Source organism: Miniopterus schreibersii (genome assembly GCF_964146895.1).
Source record: "Miniopterus schreibersii genome assembly, chromosome: 12".
Lineage (NCBI taxonomy): Eukaryota > Metazoa > Chordata > Mammalia > Chiroptera > Miniopteridae > Miniopterus > Miniopterus schreibersii.
In genome coordinates, this window is record NC_138112.1 from 47,104,766 (window position 1) to 47,125,923 (window position 21,158).

The window sequence follows — 21,158 nt, forward strand, 5'->3', positions numbered from 1 at the left end:
GCTGCTCAGTTGTGCACTGCACAGCTCTAGGGGGGCCATACACATGGACTACACCAAGGTAATCAGAATTTGGACCCTGACACTGTCCCCAGCCCAGGCTACCCCTTTTCCCTTTCAGTCCCTTTCCTACAAAGCCTCTGATCCTGGCTCCCAGAGCACCAGTCAATGTTAAAGATTCTGAGGCTCATTTCTGAAGATTAAGGTGGCTTTGGAGTTTGATGGTACTGACTTCATGGGAATTGCTGGGTATGGCAGAATCTGTAGGTGTCCCCCCATAACCATTCTCTCCTTTTCACCAGAAGAATTTCTAGCAGGGCATACGTCAAGATGAAAGCCCCCACCTCTCTAGGTACGGCCATGTGGGCAATTTCTCACTAATGGGATGGAACAGAATATGGGCAACTTCTGGATTATGGATCTAAAGGAAGGCAGCATTCCATCCTATTGTTCCAGCTTTCCTCCTCCTGGGTTAAATGTAGCCATGATAGTGACAATTTCAGTAGTCATTTTAAACCATAAGATGAAAGTAACTGTAAGAAGGCTGGCAGAGCAACAGTATAAAAGAACCAAGGTCTCTGATGATTGTGTAGCTATCACACCAGCCCTAACTGAAAAACAAACTTCTATCTTATATAAGCCATTATTATACTGGGTCTCTTCATTCCAACACTGAACCAAAATTCTAACAAAAACACTGGAGCTTAGACAACTGTCATCACCAGCTTGCCTAGAGGGGCCCTGAATCCTCCTTGACTTTCATCATCTTTCCAATGGACTCTGAGAAGGAATCCACAGAAGGCAGCGGCAAGAAGCTAGACCAAGGGCCCTATCAGACCAGATAAGTTTCTCTTATGACCCAAGATTTAAGATCTCCAATAGATCTTAGAGACTCTCTAATCCTGGTATGTCAAACATGTTCCCTGTTTTGCACCCAAAGAAGACTCTGGTAGCAGAACTCTGGAATAGTGTCTAGAGAAGGATCCTGGGCTGCATTTGTATTCAGCAGGAAAGAGTGCTGTAATGGATTAGGGATGTTGGTCCCATCCTAGGCTGGAAAATGTGAAGGCCCAAGGGCTAGGCAGACCCCACAGGACAGGAGGGGTCTAGTCCAAAGCAGACCCAGGGCTAGAACTACTACATTTCCTAAGTCCAGCCCAAGGCACTTTTCAGGATCCCACACTGTGTTGTCATGGTTATTGTTTCAAAACACGGGGAAAGAGCCACCAAAAAATAAATTCACAGCAGGATTATCCTTAAGTGTCCATGAGGACAAGTCATGTAGTTCTTACCATGAAGTGAAGAAATAATCATCCAAGTACCTGTATTGCTCCTCGCAAGTTAATTCCGGTTTCGATGGCGACATAGTAGGATGCTTGCAGAAATGTCCTTTGCAGCAGGAGGGCAAGGAACAGAAGCACGGCTAAGACGTAGGCATTGGCAAGAAACTCTTGGGATGAGACAAAGTAAACCCCAAGAAATTGTGTCTGTTGGAAAGAGAAGTTCAGAGGTGGCTATCACTGCTAGCAAAAAGGCCGCCATTAGTACCTGTTACTGTGCCATAGTGGTCATTGTTATAAGTCCCTCCATGCTTGCAAAGCCTTGTGCAATTGTTTATGAGTGAAATATCAGACTGATGGATCCTACTAAACATTCTCCTAACTGCAGGAAGGGATGCCTATATCCTCTTCAACATCCTGCTTAGGGGAACAGATGCGGCCCAGTTCGAACCTCACCCTCATAAATATCACTCACAGCGTTGTGGTCACCAGGCCCAGGGGAGCTCATGCTGAATGGAGCAAGAATAAATAGAGCAAATCACAGAGCAGCCAAAACCAGAACGGCTAGAACAAATCCCACGATGTGTGTACTCTGCTACAAAAATGGATCAGGGGAGGCCTTGTCCCACACTCACCAACAGCCTGCTCTGTAGTAATTTCTGGGCAGAAAGACCAGTGAAAAATATGGCATGGCAGCTCTCCCAGGTGAGAGATAGGAACACATCGCCTAAAATAACTGAAAAGATTTCAGACCCAAGCCCAGCAGACTCATGGGCTCCCAGGACTTCCTTTTAAATTTAAGGCTCTCTTTCTGCACCCTCCAGCAAGATCGCAGATGATAAGCAGTGAAGAGAAAAACCCACAAACATTTTGACTTTGTTGCTAAAGATACCAGGGAACAGCAGCATGTCTGCTTCCAAATTCAGCATCAAGAGCTCCCAGAAAAACTTTGATCTTGGATAAGTTCATTGCTCCCCAGCAGAGCCACATCAATATTTCCATGAAGACAGAACTGTCCCCTTTCTGAGGCTCTGCACTCTACACTGCAAGCTACTTGGAAGGGTGTGGGAGCTGCTGCAGGGGAAAGAGTGCTGGGAACAAAGTGATGAAGAGCAGAGGGCATGTCCCTGACCATGATCAGGCTGAAGGGGGCTGGACTCTGAGTGGAGCCCTTTCCCTAGAGTCAAAAATTACTGGATCCTGGATACAGGGCTTTCTGATGGGAGAAAAGATACTACCTTTTGGTCCAACGGGGCTCTCTAAACCTCACTGCTCTGTGGAGCTGGTCCTGCTCATGATGGTTTCTCCCTTTGTCTGTGGGATAGGGGTCTCTCTCTTTTGGGGACAGCAGGAAGCAGACACAGGGAGACCATTGAGGGACACATGCAGGACTCTTAGAGGAAGGCCAACTGAGGCCTGAAGCCCTCGACTTTCCTTCTCATTTGTCAAAGTACCAGAGGGAGAAGGGAGAAGGTAGTGGGTGGGAGTGGGCAAGAAGCAGCAAATGGACCTTAAAATTAGGCTTCAGGGTGGGGTGGGGGTAAACTTGACCTTACAAGGAGGCAAGGGGCAGGAAACTATTTATCAGGTGCAAAACTCCATCCTCATAAAACTCTAATGAGAAGGGAAGCATTATTAGCCCAATTTTATACATGAGGAAATGGAGTTCTTGCATGGGTAAGTGGCTGGCTCCAAGTCACATGCTGTAAAGGAGTGAACATGAACCTGTGTGTTGCTAAACACTACCCCAGACCTAATGCTTAGGCCACCTAGCCTTTCACCTTGAGGCTTTTATTGTCATCTATAAGCTTGTGACTTGCCAGGGGAAGCATGCCACTTGGCTGGTTCTGAGTCAAAACGGAAGGCATGCAGGGAATTCTTCTGTTCTGTGTTCTCTGCAGAGACCCAGCTCTGGAGAATAGAGCTCATTTTTATTTTATTTTAATTTTTTAAATTATTTTAATTATTATTTTTTAAAATATATCTTTATTGATTTCAGAGAGAGAGGAAGGGAGAGGGAGAGAGAGAATGATAGAAACATCAATGATGAGAGAGTCATCATTGATCGGTTGGTTACCTCCTGCACGCCCCTGACTGGGGATCAAGCCCACAACCCGGGCCTGTGCCCTGACTGGGAATCGAACCATGATCTCCTGGATTCTAAGTCAATGCTCAACTGCTGGGCCACGCCCGGCCGGCTGGAGCTCATTATTTTAAAGCAACAAAGCACACCATGGGAATTCATTCCAAAGGAAATAATTTAACATAAGGAAATAGCTGTATGTGCAAAAACGTCTCTCTGGATTAGAGCAGGGAGATAGTGCAAAAATCCCTTAAATGTCTAACCACAGGGAATTGTCAGGCATATTATGATGCTCACGGAAATGCTATGCATCCAAGAACACTGATCATCATGAAAGCTCTTGAGTAGCACAGAATGCCACACATGTGTTGTGTCACAATGATCAGAAAACACATGGGGTGGAGAATGAGGCCTAGAAAAATGAATGGATCTTAAATGTTGGCTAGGCTCTGGGTAGCATCTGTTAAATGCACCCATCTATATCCGGACATTTTTAACAAGGCAACAAATTCTCTTTTTGCAGCTGTAAAAGTAAAGCCTTTCTCTCTTTCCTCCTGCAACGCACACACTCTCTAGGGTCAGAAACTATACTTCTTTGGATCAAAACTTTTGTGACCTGTTAAAATAAAAATCTCCCTACAGGAATAAGTCATGAGTTCATTATTTCATCTCTCTTCAAAGAGGCAGTTTAAAAAGGGTGAAGTCTAGAAAAGCAATGTTTTAATTAAGAAGTGGGTACTAGATTAGCCAAAGAGGCCTGGGGTGCTGCCCAGGGAAAGCAGGCCCTGGTGGAGTCTAGTGACCAGGGGCCCTGGGAGGCGGTGCATGGGTGTGAGGCCATAGCCGCTGCCCAGCACCCTGAAGGCATCACGGCAGGAGAGAAAAGGCCAAGGACCTACAACTTAACGTTTGGTGGAAGGTAAATGCTTTGGAAGATCAGATGTCTTAGTCTCACATTTTCACAAGCTTTCAGGGAAGAAATTGTGTTTGTTTCCAGGGATTGCCCCAATAGTGCTCAATAAATATTTTTAAAATTAATCAATGCATATGATCTTCATCCCCCATCTGATTTCTACAGAAGTTATTACACATTTCCTCATTTTGCAGTTGAGCCAGTGAAGGCTGTAGAATGTGACTGATGAAGAGCATAAAGAGAGTCTGTAGCGGAGGGGAAACTGGAACCCAGGACTCATGACTCTACAGTGATGACCCCCAGCGCCCCTGCCTGGCCGGAGGTATGAGCAGAAAGGCTTCCTTCCCTTGTTCTCTGGACTGCAAAGGAGAGGGGTCACTTGGGCCCTTGCTTCTGATTTTGGCAGGACTTAAAAGGTGAACTGCCTTTAGGTCCCAGCCCTGGGAGGCTGGGGGTAAAAACAATGAGAACTGCCTTTGACCACTCATGGACCAACATACCCACCCATCTGCACAACCATTTGACATGGTGGTTTAGAGCCTGGACTTTGACGCAGCCATATCTGAGTTAGAGTCCTGACTCATAGTATACTATCCATGTGTCCTTAGGTTAGTTCCTCAACTTCTCTGAGCCTCAATTTTCTCACCTGTACAATGAGGCCATGAAGGGTTTCTACTTCAGAGCATTGTTGTGAGGATTCAATATAGCAATGGAGATTAAAAAATTTAGTAAGTGTAAGCACTCAATCAATATACAGTAACTTCTGTATTATTTGTTGAAGAATCATTTCTCTTGTGCCTCCTGGGTGTCAGGCCTAGAGCTGGGAGCTGGGCACACAGGGGTCAGACAATGCAGTTCCCATCTTAAGGAACTCAGGCTCAAGTCGAGGAAGTAGACAAGGGGTGCTTTGATGGTACAAGCATAGTATGTTACAGGAGCACAGAGGAGGGGCATATAATTCAACCTGGACATTTGTGTTGAGTTTTGGCAGCTGAGAAGGGGTTAATGAGGTGAATGAAGGAAGGTACCTCAGGCCAGAGCAGAGGCATGAGCACTTTCATGAGGAGACCAACCCACACATTGATTTCTCAAAGTCACAAATGCATATAAGTTCACAAAGTCACCCACAGTGATAGCCACACATATGGGCACTCAAATGGGGACACAGACACATGAAGAAAGACATACCAACAGACACAGGGATGAAATGAAAGGCACACAAATAGAAACATAAGCAGTTTCCAGGAAAACTCATTCAGAAACAAGCTCACACACTGTCACAAACCTACATGTTTTCCCACTGAGATTTAGAGGCCATTCAAAGCTTTGGCCCTTAGATTGTACCACCCTGTTCCTTCTTTCTCTGTTCAGCTGACAGCCTAGCGCAGCACTGGAAGGTTTCAGATGCCAGCAGTTCTTTTGAATCCAATTTTCTCACCCTCCAGCCAGAACAGTGGCATCCATGGCAGGTGACAGATTGTGGCTGGGGGTTGGGCGGGAGAGTGGGCTGGAAAGAGATATATAATGGGCTGTGCCCAGCCTGAGTCCCAGCTCTTCCTGGAGAGTGGCAGGGGGGACAGAAGCATCAAAGATTTGGCAGGCCATAGAATCCTTCCAGTAATTAAAGAATAAATAAGAAATGTTTGTCCTTGCAGATGCCAAGGTGGTGCGATTCTTGCCGTCTGTGAGAGTTCTGGAAAGGGAAGAGAGGGCAGGGCAGCCACTGATAATGAAGTAAACAATGGTGCCCGGCCATGCGGACTGCAGCAGGGTGGATACAGGCTAAGCAGAAAGAAGGGCTTTCTCACCGAGAGGGCTGTTAAACATTGCAACATGTGGCTAGAGAGCTTCCCTCTCTGTAGGTTCTTAAAGACCAGAATAGCACCCGTCTCTCTGGGTTAGAGCTGCTGGGAGGCAGGGGATGAACCAAATGACCCCAATAAATGACCCCTTTCCCCATTTTCTGGGCCCAGAAGCCCAAATGAGAGAATTAAGCCATATCCCAGTCAACCACACGATTGAGGATTCTTTGCTGCTGACATCAGAAACTACGCTTACTTTCAACTCTCATTTCTATGTCTGTAATGTGTCGATTGTATTTGGGCCACATGGAACAAATATTAAATCCGTAAGGCCTGCTGCCACTGAGGCAGGGCCATTGGTCTCAGGGATTTACGTGCTGACTGGTAACTGGGACAAGAGCATCCCAATAGAGGGCAGTTAAACCCAGGGTTGTGTATAAATAAAAAAGAGAAAAGCTAGTGTTCAGATGAGCTGATATTCTAAGTGCTGTTCTCACCATCTCTTCAGCACATCCTGCCTCAGAGCTCTCTCCTTAGGAGAATCCCACAAGATTTTGGGGAAACAAGGAAGGAGACGACAATGTGGACAAGCAGATAAGGGCTCTGGCCTGCGTCACTTCCTCCTAATATTAACAACTGGCTCCATGTTGCTGCAGGGTTACCAACGTAGAGTATTCTGGGGCCGCCTATGGTCAGACTTAAGCTAAAAGATAACATTCTTGTGGACAAGAGAAGCAATCTCTTCCCCCTCTCTTTTGGGGCTAAGTAAAGTTCAGAGGCTCAAAAGCCAGAGAAGGCCTCAAGAACCATCAAAGTCTAAATAAACAAAAAGAGTCCTCACGCTTTTGATTGAACAAGAAATCTGTCCATCTTAACGTGACCAACTCCTATTAATCTGTCAAGGCCCCATTCAAATACCCCTTCCTCTATGAAGCTGTCATGACCGCTGGCTGAGTTAGTCACTCCATCTTCTCATAGTTCCCTGTACATGCCTCCTAAGAGTATTATTTAACTCACGGTATAAAAATATTTTATTCAGATTTCTCTCTCTTCCATTGGATTTTACAATCCTTGGAGCCAGAGGTGATAGCTTGATAATAATAATAATTATAATAGTCAATTTAGCATCATAACTGTAAGTGCCCAGGTTATGGAGTGAAAGAGACTTTGATTCAAATCCTGACTCTGTCACTAACTAGTTGAAAGGCCCTAGCGAAAGTTACTTAGCCTTCCTGAGCTTCAAGTTACTCATCTGTAAAATGAGGGTAACAATGCCTACCTCATAAGTTGTGTGGTATGTGAATTATATCTCAATAAAGCTGTTACAAAAAAATACTTACCCTAAAAGGTTGTTTTGGGGTTTCAGTGAGAGAACACATGGATAACCCTGCACATAGCCAGGCATGTGGTAAGCAGTCAGTAAGTGGTTGTTATTATTGTTAATAGTCTTCATCATAACCATTGTCTATTCCCACAGCCTAACCCAGGTCTGACACATAGCAGGGTTCAACAAACATTTGCTGAAGAAATCAGACAAATGGACCGGAAGTGTCTCATATTCCTGACCAAAAGTGCTCAGTTGATTAATTATAGCCCATGAAAAAATTAATATAAATCTCCTAAGAAGTAAATGCTATCTGTGATTTTGGAGCCCTCGAGATGAATAGCATTTCACAAGGGAGTGTCATAAATTACTAAGATCCCTAATTAGTAATTCTCTGCATCATTTTTGGACTATTTGTGGTTAAAAGGTTATAATGATGTTCTTTCTTGGAAAATAAAACACTGAATCTTGTTCAAGGTGAAAAGTTATCCATTTCAAGACCATCTGAACCTAAGTAGCAGTAAATATACAGATGAGACAAGTAAGCACTCCACCTTCCCTCCACCCCATGGCGAATGCTATTGTGCCAAACAGGGAAAATAAGCCCCAAGAAAGACTTTCTGACTCTTTTGTCCAACAAATTTCAGTTTGTAGCATCTTTACAGGGGAAAGGCTGATGGATATCATCTAGTCCAATGGGTTTCAAATATTTTTAAGACATGAAACTTTTTAAAAAAGAAATTCAATGGAAAAGTCCAACATATTAATAAAAGTGGGGCAGCTTTGAATGAACTCTGGAGCAGGGAGAGAAAAAGCCCTATGCATGAGGGTTTGCCACGCTCCTTCCCCCCAAAGCAGCCCTCAAGGCGCCCCAGCAGAACCTCGAGTGCTATGAATATGCAGAACTGAGGAAGACAGATCCCTGAAAAGGTACTGAGAGTCTATTAAGATGACATGAACTAAAAGCCAACAAGTCATAAAAGCTCTTGACAATGAGTGCACAAATGCACTTCCTGCTACTTTCTCAATGATTAAGTAACCGGGAGAGGTGTTCTGGTGGTGATGGCATGGTGAGGAGAGTGGGGCTCCAGAAATCCTCTTGGGGCACAAGCTCGCCTCCTGGCATTTCTGTTGACCAATGTGGAGCATCTTCTGGATGGAGGTTATTGCCAAGTGAGGAGCAATACTGTGCATGTGTGAGGAGTGGTTCTACTGCAGCCACAGCTCACACACATTGGCCTCTGGCACATTCTTACCCACCAGTAAAACCTTCCAAAGGGTGCCCAGCTCTACCCCTAGGTGGCCTACCTTGGGCTGGAAGACACTGTTCTCCTTCCCAAGATGGTCCACGATTCCAAAGATACACAGGGGCCCGGCGAAGCCCAGTAGGTCGGCCAAGATGCGGAAAGTGCTGCTGAGGACCAGGCGTCTCCCGAAGGCATGGCAGAGCGCCCGCCAGATGGCCCGGGCACCCTGTGGGCTCTGCGTGTCCTTCCGCTGCCCAGAGAGACCCATGGCCAGGTCAGAGTGGCCGAGGGCCCATTCACAGCAGGGCCCAGTATCCCAGGAAGCCCCTGGATCCTGCTGCCTGGAGAAGCCTGGTGGCCACATCTGCTGCAAACAGGTGAACTCCGGGAAGAAATCAAGGAACCATCAAATCATGGGTGGGCCCTATCAATACCAACATGGTCCAGATGGGGAAATGCAGCCAGAATATCGATCAAGGTCACACGGCTGGTCAGGGACTATGTGATGAGCACAGCATGGTGATGAGGGAAGGAGCACTAAACTGGGAGTCGGGAGACTGGCTCTGACACTTACCAGCTGTGGGTCAGCTCTGAGGAGGTCATGGCCTTTCTCAGGGCCTCAGTTTCCTCTCCAGTGATATGGGGAGATCCTTATCTGGCCTTACTGATAGGGTTATTCTAAGGATCAGGCCACTAATGACCCTGCTTTCCAAAACCGGTGAAAATTCGTTTTGGCACCCTTTAATCACTGCTCCAGAATGAAGCACAGTGGGTCTCCAGTGGGGTCACTTCCCTTCTCAAGGCTTCGGTTTCCCCACCTGGACAATGAAGGTGTTAGACCAGATGACCTAAACTATAAGGGTCATTCCAGCTGTGACTGCTCTATGAATCTTTGGTCCTAGACTTGCCCCTGGTTCACTGTGTGACTTAGGGCAAGCCTCTTCCTCTCTCTGGGTCTCAATTTCCCCACCTGTCCCACCAGGGGTTTGACCTCATGCTTTCCGAGGTTCCCATTTGTGACTCTAAACCCGAGGGCAGGGAATGGATGGTGTAGCCATGCTCCCACTGACCGCCTGGGCGTCGAAGGCCTCTCGGAGCCGCTGGTAGTTGGTCAGAGCCCTCATGGCGATGGGCAGCTTCCCGATAACTCGGAGATCAATGGGCTTCTTGTGGGCAGTCTTGATGAAGGCATTCATCCACCAATAGGTGCCTTTGGACAGCAGGTTCACGAAGGGCTGCAGGAAGCGCACCCCCAGGTCCTGCAGGTCCTCCGGGGGCTTCACCTCCCTCGGCGTCTTGAAGAAGATGTATCTCTGTGGGGCACACAGGCCACTGGGGATGGGTAAGTGCAACTTCTCACCATTCTCCAGTTTGCCCAACAACAAAGACTTGGGGTTGTGACATCCTACCCTTGACCTCTAACAGATGGGGCCTGTTCCCTCTTGACCACTAATGCCATTGCCTCCTGAATTTTCATTGAGGCCTGCTCTGAATCTTTTGAGCTGGGTTGGGTTGGGTTCAAGTTAGGTTGGGGAAGAGCAGAGATCTCCCATATGTTGTCTTCTTCATAAATCTGAGGATATCACCATGTAGGGTTTCCAGAGTGTGGAGCCATGCAGACCTGGGTTCGAATCCTTACTTACTAGATTTTGGGACAAATCTTGTCTAAAATATTTCCTCATCTAAAACGGGGTGGTACTTGCATCACAGGGGGTGCTGTGAGGGTCAGTTGAGGCAGGGAATGTAGAAAACCTTTGTGCCCTGCAAATCAACTAAAAGCAGAGGAGTTAGAGAAATGCAAACTGAAGTAGCATTTCGCACTCATCAGACTGGCCCAAATTAGAAATGGCTATAACCCCCACTGCTGGTTGGAGGAAGGAAAAGGGTTTTCTTATTTATTAATGGTAGATTACAGCTTTTCTGGAAGGTGATCTGCAATATCAATTAAAATTTAAAATACACAGAGCATATGAACCAGCAACTCAACTCCTTGAACTCTCTCCCATAGATATAAAAGCAGCAATACATAAAGATATAGTTAATACTTTTAATACGCCATTATTTGCAGAGGCAAAAACTTGGCAACAAAGTGAATGCCCATTAAAAGGGTCATGGCTGATAAATTATGGCTCAATCACGATGGAATATTATGCAGCCATTAAGAAGATAGAATTAGCCATACCACACTTGGAGGGAGTCCTAAGAGATATCTGTTGGATGAAAAAAGAAGATGCAGAAAGCTGTATAATATGATCGGATTTTTATAAAATAAATATTGAGAGAAAAAACTATGTATATGAAAAAAACACTCTGAATAGATAGAAGTTTATGTATTATATCAATAAAAACAAAGACTGGAAGGACACGCACTAGGTTCTTAATCCAGGTTACCTGGGGAAGGAACTGTCGGGGAGGGGATACATCCTAGAAAGGGAAAGCGAGGCAAGCAAAAATGATGACAAAACAAGAGACATGTGTGCAGCCGCATTTACTCACGTGTACATGTAACTATATGAACGCATTAAAATAAAAACAAGATCCCTCTCCCCTCAAATCAAATAAACTTGGAGAAGCCAGTACCTGAAGCTTTTATTTCCTCCCTGTGGGATTAAACCCAGAATCCTATAACCTTGCTAACCTTCCTTCCCTCTGGGCAGCTGGGCCAGATGGAATGTTGCTCCTGAAAGTTCTGACACTGGCCTCAAGCTCCCTTTCTGAGGCAGGTAAAACGAGCAGACTTCTAGGACCTGCCTAAGAAGCAGGATGGGGCAGGGCACTGGTCAGAAGCCCCGCCCTTACCCAGGGTATCCTTGGGTGGGTGCCAGCGCAGGAGAGGCCTGCTTACCCTCACCCTGATGACGTTGACCTCCACGAGCAGCAGCATCCCGTAGAGGACCACCAGCAGCCCCGTGAGGCAGAATCGCAGCTGCGAGAAGCCGATGTTGTGGTCGTAGAACTTGACAAACTTGATGGTCTTGGTGATGAAGGCCAGGGTCCAGTAGATAAGCAGGGCTGCGGAGGAGACGGAGCACAGAGGATGTGTGTGCACAGTTTGTGAGTGTGTGCCCTCATGTATGTGCAAGTGTGTGGGAAAGGAGAGAAGTGAGTGTGTCAGAGGAGGTATGTGAACAAGCAAGTGTTACAGATGTGTGTGCACATTTCTGAGTAAAGGGATGTGCATGTGTGAGTATATGAGTGTGCAATTTTGAGATGATGTACATATATTAAAACATTCATGACAGGCATGCTCAAAAACAATAATCTTGGAAGTCAAGCTGGTCACACTTTACAATAAATAATAAGAAGCAAAATAGGAAAATTGTTTCTTTAATTTAAGTTGTTGGTGCTCTGCCAAGTAAGCACTTTATTTATTTATTTATTTATTTATTTATTTATTTATTTATTTATTTATTATTATTATTGTTAATTTAATCCTCACCTGAGGATATTTTTTCCATTGCTTTTCAGAGAGAGTGGAAGGGAGGGAAGGAGATGGGGAGAGAGAGCCCAAGCACAGAGGGAGACCTGTGGACTTATACCGCTGGCCTACCACAGCCTGACGCCCTTAGACATGCAGTCTCAAAAACAGTTAAGAGCCTGCTGGGGCGCCAGACTCCTGGCACCCTCCTGGGCAGGCTAGTGCCAGTCACAAAACCTCTAAGCCTGTTTCCTGATCTATAAAAGGGAAATAATCTTTACCTCACAGAGTTGTTGTAAAGATTAAATGAGTTAATATATGTAAAATGCTTCAGATAGTGTCTGACACATAGTAAGTGCTAAATGAGTGTTCACTGTTAGTATTTTTAACCTCTCACTTTCAATGTCCAGATCCATAAAATGGGAATAGCAATAGTAGCAATAGGAAGATTGTAGGGATTAAGTGTGATAATGCATATAAGGTTTAGCACTGAGCCTGGCATGAAGTACATGCTCAATAAACGTCAACAGTTATCACTTTTGTTTCTGCCTGGGACCCCAGTCACATGGTGTCAGAAACTCTAAGCTGCCACTCCTTCCTGAGTCTCTTTATTATTTTATTATATATTTTTGTTAATCTTCACCCAAGGAGTGAGGATATTTTTTCCATTGATTCTTTAGAAACAGTGGAAGGGAAGAGGGAGGGAGGGAGAAAGGGAAGGAGGGAGGGAGGGAGAGAGAGATAGAGAAAGAGAGAGAGAAACATCAATGTGAGAGAGACACATTGATTGGTTGCTTCCTGCACGTGCCCCAACCAGGGGTGGGGATTGAACCTGCAACCTAGGTACATGCCCTTGACCAGGAATTGAACCTTTGACTTTCCGGTGTGCAGGCTGATGCTCTCTAACCATGCCGGCCAGGGCCCAGAGTCTCTTTAAATGTTGGCAGACCACATGTTCTCTTCTCTCTCTAGGTGACCTCATCCAGGCTCAAGCTTTACATGCTACCTATAAGCCTGTGACTGCTGAATGTATATCTCCAGCCCTGCCTCTGCCCCACTTATCTAATTCTGACTCATTTATCTAATTGCCTATTCGACACCCGAGTTGGCATCTCAATGACATCTCAAGTTCAACATGCAGAGAGAAAAATGAATCCCTTCTCCACCCCAATTCCTGCTCCGTGGCCATGTCAATTATTAATACCCTTATTTGCCTGGGCACTCAGACCCAAAGCCCCTGGCCTCGTCTCTTAACCATTCTCCCCTTTTCCATTTGATTTGCCCACACTGGTCCTTTGCCAAGTTTCTTCCATTCGGAAGGCCTTTGCACTTGCTGTTCCATCTGCATGGAACATTCTTCCCCCAAATATCTGCAAGCTCACTCTTGTCAGAAGCCTCTTGTCACTGCCATCACTCTCTACCACTTACCCAGCTTTATTTCTTCATAGCATCATCACTATCTGTTTATTTACTGTCTTTGCCTGTCTGTAAGCGCCACGATGGCAGGGTTTTTTTCTTCCCCACTTCTGAACCTCTAGCACTTAGAAGAGTGCCTGGCACATGGTTAGTCCTCAGTAAACATGAACTGACAGAATGAATGGAGGTACCTGTCCCTCCCCGGCCCCTTTGCCCCCCCTACCGATCAGCAGCTTGGGGAAGTTGGAGGTCTCGATGTTGTGATAGTAGACCACGGAAGTGACAGCAGCCATGAACGCCATCCCAGCCGGCATGTACAGGTGAAGATGGCGGGATTCTGTCACCCTGAGATGGGGGCAAGAGAGAGAGACAGATAGACAGACAGGATGTGGATATGCTGAGTGCCCCAACAGAGCAGCCCAGGCCTTGGGCTTAGGGCTCAGCACACAGTGGGGCCCCCAGGACACATGCACAGCTCCACACCATATGTTGACAGCTCTGCCCAGCGCATACCCCAAATGTGCCTGTTAACTAAAGGTCCTAGGAGGCCACAGGGAGATGCTACGAAGGCTTGGTGTTCAGTCTTTGGAATTCATGGCCTTCTCTCCTGGGGTTCATGCTCACAGGCCCTGGCAGAGGGAAGCCAGCCTCGGCAGTTACAGCTGCAAAGGCTCTGGCCTGGAACCACTTTTCTGAGAGTGAGCACAGCTGGGTCTCTGTCCTCAGGGTTCTCTGGGCAGTACAGGAGCCTACACACCACAGCTCTCTTAGTGGCAGCCCCATTTAACATGAACAGCATAAGTCAGCATTGGTACTCCTCCCAGGTAGTGTAGTAATAACATCGATAGTCAATATTTATTGAGCATTTACTGTGTACTGGGCACTGTTCTAAGCACTTCGTGTATGTTAACTCATTTCATCTTCATAAAAGTCCATGAAGTTGGTACTCTTAGCCTCCTAATTTTACAGTTGAGAAAACTGAGGCATAGAAAGGTTAAGTAACAAGGCCAAGGTCACTGTTTTTGTTTCCTCCCTTAGGCTGGGGATGAAGGCAGCCAATACCAGCTCATCCCCACTTTAACTCACAGAGGCCTTGGTGGGTGGGCTCTGGTCTGGTGATAAGACCCATAGGGAGCCAGAGCTGTCTCCCAGACCCGAGGCCTCCCCAGGACTGGTGAGAAGGCTCACCTCACTTGGTCCTGATCATGCCCTTCCAAAGCTCTCTCCTATAGATAGCAAGACCCACAGCCAGCACCAAAGGTCAGTGATGTGACCTCAAACCAACTGCCCAGACTGCTCTTTCTACAGAAGCCATGTTGGGATCCCCTCTGTTGCTAGAAGGCCTTCTCTAGTCTTCTGCCTTGGTGCTGCTCTTGCTCGCACTGCTCCCTCTATACAGCATGCCGAGGGTCTCCACCCTCGACAACTGACAGTAGGGAGTGGGCGACAAGCTCAGAGCTGACTGACCAGACAGTCTAAGGAAGTGATACTGCAGATGAACAGAAGGGTGAGAGCGCAAAGGAGCTGGTGGACAAAGGAGCTTCATGGAGGAGGTGGCACCGGACTGGGCTTTGAAGGATGAACAGGAGTTCGGCAGAGAAGGAGAAGGGAACATGAGCAGAGCCACGTTGGAACCCGAAGTGGTCTGGTGGGACTAGGGCATAAGTAGAGAGGCAGGGTGAACTGTTCACCAAATAGCATGCTCCTCTCCTTCCATGCTGAAAGAACTACAAGTCTGCTCCAACAGCGGTGTACTCAGGCCCAGGGAATGGATGGTGATTGGTGCAAGCAGCCATGCAATTCCATAACTGTTTGCCAGTGAGTGCTCTAAGCGTGGTCATATCACCCAATTCTGGCCAATGAGATATAAAGGAAAGCCTGCAGAGGATATCTGCATAAGGAAGAGGCATGTGGGGGAGCCTGACCCCTTCTGTCCTTGCCTGAGTGATACCCGCAGCTGGGCAGCCGTTTTGTGACCACAAGGGAAGATATAGCAGGCACACAGAGGATGGTGTACGAAGATGGGGAGAGCTTGAGTCCCTGATGCCATCACTAAGTCACCAAGCCAACTAAAAAAGGCAACCTTCAGATTTTTTTGTTAAATGAGATGGGGTAAATGTCAGTATTCTTTAATCCTTGATTAGTGGATATTTTCAGCAAAATACTGATATGAGGGGTATAAGACAATCAGTCACTACTGGGGATAGTGAGAGCAACCAACACTCTGCCCAGGGGGCTTCAGAACTCCTGCCTCTGTACTCCTTGAAATAATTTTGGAAAACCATATACTTTCTCACACAATTTTAAAGTGACATCTAAAATGTTGCATCATTAAGTTTAAATAAATTTTTTTTTGCAATAGAAGGTGGAAATGATAAACATTTTATAAGATGATATAAGATGAGGAATAACCATAATTGAAAAAAAAATTCATGACATGATTTTATAAAATAGGTTTCAGAGGCTTTCCTGAATAATATACATGAAATTATGTAAGAAATTAGGTAAAATTTTTTACATACGGGCTTTATGCAGTGTATGGTGGTCTCGGAAAACATTCTACTTATATATTTTTAAAAGTGCTTCCTCATTAACCCATATTGCTCTCTCTGGTTGTCCTGAACCCATTACACACAGAAATAATACCCAAAGGAAGACAGGAAGCCCTGCAGGTTAAGGATGCTTCGATTAATCACTAAATGAGGCTTACCTTAAATTAAAGTCACGTTTGAAGACCACTGCTTTAACCAGCCCCCACCCTACCTGCTCCCTAGACTTCCAGGCATGTCTGCAAACCCAGGCCAGGGTAGACTGGCGGTGCCCCAGGGCAGGGACTGTGGCTTTTCCTCCTGTCTGCTCCTTTCTAATGCTCTTCCCCCAAGCTTGCTTATTCAGGGGTTTGGGGTCACAGGGGGAGGCCAGCAAAGACCAGCAAGTGCCCAGTTCAGGAGCTGACCTGCCTGCTGGGGAGGAGATGGCGGTTTGCACTGAGCTGGAGAGGTTTGGGATACAGGTTTAGCCCACAGAGGAGGAGCTGCTGGACAGCCAAAAGCAGACGTTCTCCACCTGATTCATTCTAGTCTCCCACATTCTGGGGATATGCTATCTGCCCAGGGCACTGCCACTCCTTGCTTGGCACCTTGTTTGTGCTCTCATTTTACCCTCCATGGCCCTGTGAGGCAGGCAAGGCAGGGATTGTGGTGCCCGTTTCATAATAATGAGAGACTGGGTGGTGTGTCCAAAGTCCCTCAGCTGGTATGCACATAGCAGAAGCGCTAGCAGAAGACCCAGGCCTACCTTCTCCATGGGCAGAGTGTCTTCCTCTCCGTCACCGCTAATTATAACCCAGTGAGTATTTCTGGCCTGAAGGCTCACAAGGCATCCCTCCCTTATCTAGCATTTGTGTGCTTTGAAAGCGGTGTTGGCGACTTGTCACCTATTAGTTATGTGGCAGTATGCATTCTGATCTTCTTGCTGGTCTGGGGACTTTGATAATCAGGAGGAACTCCAAGGCAAGCAGTTACAGAGATTACAGCCGAAGCCAGGTTGCAGGGACGTTGAGGGTGGGAGTGTTTGGGGAGGTGGGGGGTCCCATCCTCCTGCCATCCAGATGCAGGAGCCAGGGCTGGCAGAAGTGGAGTCTGGGCACAGTCTGATTCCATCTCAGAGGGGTTGGACCTCAGATATTTAAACCAAATACCCCTACTCATCAACACCCCTCACCCAGGCAGTTGCCGAGTCCTGCTTACTTTTCTATTCTTCCTTAGTGACAGGGCTGAGTCACCTCCTCCTCTTCTACATCCCCAACTGCTGACACACCCTTTTCAGCTGCTGTCATTTCTCACCTAGACTACTGCCATCACTTCTTAAGTGCAGTTTCTACCTCCAGGCTTTCCCTGGTTCCAAACCTGCCTGGACACCCCCTAGGGTTCTCACCTAAAAGTGCCAAGCTCGTCACACTCAGCCTCCATCGCTCCCCTCCCTCACCTGCTGGCTTCATGCTTCAGCCTCGTGCACTTCTCCCACCCTACCCGCTTTTCTAGGTGGTGCGTTTGTTCCTACAGGCACGGAGAGCTGACTGTGAGGACGATGGGTGCCAGGCTGAGGACCTGGGCCATTATATACAATTGGAAACCAAGGAAAGATCTTAAGCAAGAATGCTTTTCCCCCAAGAAGGTAACTCCAGCAGCTTGTAGAAGAGGCTGGGTATCTTCCACGAAGTTGGGGCACTCTAATAGGCTCTAGGATTATTTCACTGGGTTGTGGCATGCACACCTGGGTTCCCTCCACCCTACTTCACTGAGAGCAGGCACTGGGGCTCACTTGTGTTCAGTGCCTGGCACAGAGAGCCTGGCACATGGGACATGTTGCATAAACAGTTGCTGGATTTATTAGCAAATGATACTGGCTCACGGGATACAGGTAAGCTGGGGTCTCCCTGAGCCTTTCAGGAAACACCCTGGAGCAGATCCATTCTCCTGAGTTCTCAGAGTGACTTACCCATCAGACAGGATGCCCTCCGCGATCTCACACACCAGGACAAAGAGCAGCATGAAGGTCAGGATCCAGCGCAGGTTGTGCCCAGGGAAGTGGAGCCACGTGCTGTGGTGGATGTGTACCTTGGAGCTCTGGCTGCCCCATCCTGCAAGGAGAGCCAGGAAGAGGTGGGAAGCCTGGTGAACAGGGAGGAAGGTGCACCAACCCCAGGAAGGTGCTCAGGCATTGGGTCCACCATGGGGGTGAGGAGCGTACCCCTTTGTACACCTGTGCATGAGGATGCCGGAGTCTAGAACACACAAACTAAATATGCAAACATGATGCCTGGACCCACCCAGGCCCACCTATGCAGGTACTCATTTTATGTACTGATCTTTTGTATGACAAGTTATCACATAAATAAACCATTTGGTTGAGAACAGAAGTGTAAATGCTGGTATAATTTTTTATACACATATGAGCATATGTTGCATATGCTTCCTTCTTGTTTCTGTTTGTTTTTGTCAATAACCAGCAGCTCTGCTTCTGCAGCATCCTGCTCTTTTTAATTTTGTTACAATATTTTCTTTCTTCTCAAAAGCTATATATTAATTTTAAGATTTGCTTTTTTTTCTTAGAGTGAATTAACACTTTTTGGGGAGACAGGGGACACCCTATGAGTTGGCAAAGATGGCCAGCTTGGGAAATTCAAGGTCTTGAGGAAGGATGAGGGGGACCCTGTGAATGGGCAAGCATGATTATCAGGGCAGTGGCTCCCAACTTTGCAGCGAGCTTTCAAGCAGGGGCGCTGGGGGCCTCTGGCGTCCAAAGTCAGGGGCTGTTTGGCACAGAGCCGGAGAAGTTGCGCTCGGGAGACAACGCGCCCAGGTGAGGCGGCAGGGGAGGCGATCCCAGCCCCTCGCTCTCCCTCGGCTCTCCCCGTCCAGGCCCAGTGGGTCCTTGGGGCTGTCAGAGACGCACAGGGGTTTGCAGGGCCTCCAGCCCGCCTGCGAGGCGCAGGCTGCCCTTCTCCTGGGCCCAGCCGCGGCTGGCAGGGAGGGTGCCTTGGGGAGGGGTGACCCGGCTCGCTGCAGCCAGAGCCCTCCAGACCTTTCCAGTTTGTGCAGAAACCTCTGTTCTCCCTTTTCTCCATCGCATCTCGGGCTCTGAGGTGGCAAAACTTGGGAGTCCCCTGGGTCAGGAGCGTCCGCCGCGTTCGAGGCCGGTTTGGGGGCGCCCCGGGGAGTGAGGGGACTTGCAGGTGCGCGAGTGCGGGACCTCGGGAGGGGGACCCGCGGCGGTCGCGGGGCGGGAAGGGGCCAGGTGCGGAGCGCGGCGTCCCCTGCTCCTCCCCCCTCCCCGCGCCCCCCCGCCGCCCACGCGCGCTCACCGATGAAGAGGATGGGGAAGGTGATGAAGAGCAGGAAGACGTGCGGCACCACGTTGAGCGCGTCCACGAAGCAGCCGTTGTTGAGGACGCCCTGGTCCACCCGGTAGGCAGCCGAGTGGTTCTCGCTGCCGCAGAAGGCCAGGGGCATGGCGGCGCGGGCGGGCGCGGGCTCCGCTGCGGCTGGCTCCACGCGCCTCCGCGCCTGTGTCCCCGGCGGCTCAGCTGCCCGGCCCGGCCGCCAGGCCCCCGCCCCCCACCCGCGGGCCCCGCCCCGCCCCGCCGCTCTCCCGCTCCCCGCAACCTCGCTCGCGCTGCTCCGCTCTCCGCGGGGCCCCGGGGGCGGCCGGGAGCCCGACCGGCCGGGCCAGGCTGGGCCCGCGGTTCAGCCGCTGCGGCCGCGCGGCGCGCCCAGAAGTGCCCGGGGACGCCCTGTGAGCGCCCCCCGCGCGTGCGCTTGGCGAGGGGGCCCGCAGCTCGGGTGGGTGGGCAAGCTCAAGTCTGGGTGGAAGAGTGGGGCGTGCAGAAGCGAGGCGGAGGGTCCGCGTGGGTCTCGAGTGGGAGCGTTCGGGGTCTTGAGTGGGAGCTCACCTGCGCAGGGCGCCAGCAGGTGTAGTTAGATCGGAGGGTCCTTGCGGGGACAGAGTGACGCAAGTCCCTACCCCATACGGAAAAGAAAAGCAGTGAACATTACCTGGGTTGGGGTGGGGGGCTTGGAATATTTTTAAAAGGGGTCCCAGACGCGGGGCACTCATGGGTGCTTAATGGTGTATCCAGCGCTTTCACAAACAGGATCTCCCAACACTTTTGCTAAGTACAAGTTGTAATCTCACCTCCCACAACCCCTTTTCTGATGAGAAAACTGAGGTTCAGGGAGGTTACATGAGTAACCGAAGGTTTCACTGCCAACAAGTGGGGAAGCATAATTTGAACTCAGCTCTTCAGATTCCCACCGCACCTCCCCATCTTCCTAAGGCACACATCTAATACACTGAAACCTCCCAGCGACTGGCAGGTGAATGGGTACATTGGACCCTGGCCCAAAGCTGAAAAAGAAGCTGCTGGTGGAGTTGTATACAGTGAAAGCAATTGGAGGCAGTCAGGATGGACGGAAAGAGAGAAAGTCGCCCTAGGCTGTATTCTTAATCTGATCCGGACAGGTTTAAGGAGTTAAAGAACCTGGTAAAATTATAGACAATGCTATGTATTCCCGCAGGTTTTAGAGAGATTCTCACAGGTTTATGGCCAAAAAAGTTTGTCTTATGAAGAAAGAAAAGCAAACGGGATTGTAGGTTAGCTTTTAGAATAATTTCCTGAGTTCTCAGGAGGAGCTAGGGGACACCAAGGGAAGCTCTTTTCCCTGTGAGCTTCTCTGAGCCTGTCCTGAAGCTGCTTTGAGGCTCCGAGCCTTGTAAGGACATTGTCAGGCAAGGTCTCAATTCTGCCTCAGGCCCTGGAAGCCACCAGGGCAGGACCAGGCACCAGGGCAGAAGGCAGGTGGGTTTGGGTGAATAGCCTGGGGAGGGCAGGCGCTCAGGGTCCCAAGGTCTCAGACAGTCTTTGACTTTGGGGAATCTCTCTGAAGCTGAAAGATACTGCCTGCAGCATCAGCCAAAACAGCGAATATTTGGTGGCGATAAATGTTTAGCACTAGCGGCAGGAGTTAATTAATCTGGGTGAATGCCGGCTCTGAAAAGGCAGCTGCTGAGTCCATGTAGCCAAGTGAGCAAAGCTTATGAGATAATGTTGGGGGGAAAGGAGGAAACAAAATTGTATTTCCTATGATTATAGCTATATTAAATATGGATGTTTGAA

General features: G+C 48.4%; 1 protein-coding gene across 1 annotated transcript in view; it reads right to left on the bottom strand.

Annotated features, from left to right (window-relative positions):
- ABCC8 (ATP binding cassette subfamily C member 8) overlaps positions 1 to 19,560 on the bottom strand; it is a 62,611-nt gene extending 43,051 nt beyond the window's left edge. Inside the window, exons 1-7 of the mRNA XM_081152762.1 lie at positions 19,347 to 19,560; positions 17,981 to 18,122; positions 13,704 to 13,825; positions 11,492 to 11,658; positions 9,717 to 9,959; positions 8,708 to 8,896; positions 1,320 to 1,484 (exon numbers count right to left, since the gene is read on the bottom strand). Of these exons, the coding sequence (XP_081008888.1) occupies positions 1,320 to 1,484; positions 8,708 to 8,896; positions 9,717 to 9,959; positions 11,492 to 11,658; positions 13,704 to 13,825; positions 17,981 to 18,122; positions 19,347 to 19,494 (1,176 nt within the window). The 5' untranslated portion in view covers positions 19,495 to 19,560. The remainder of the gene's footprint in view (positions 1 to 1,319; positions 1,485 to 8,707; positions 8,897 to 9,716; positions 9,960 to 11,491; positions 11,659 to 13,703; positions 13,826 to 17,980; positions 18,123 to 19,346) is intronic.
- Between the last annotated feature and the right edge of the window lie 1,598 nt (positions 19,561 to 21,158).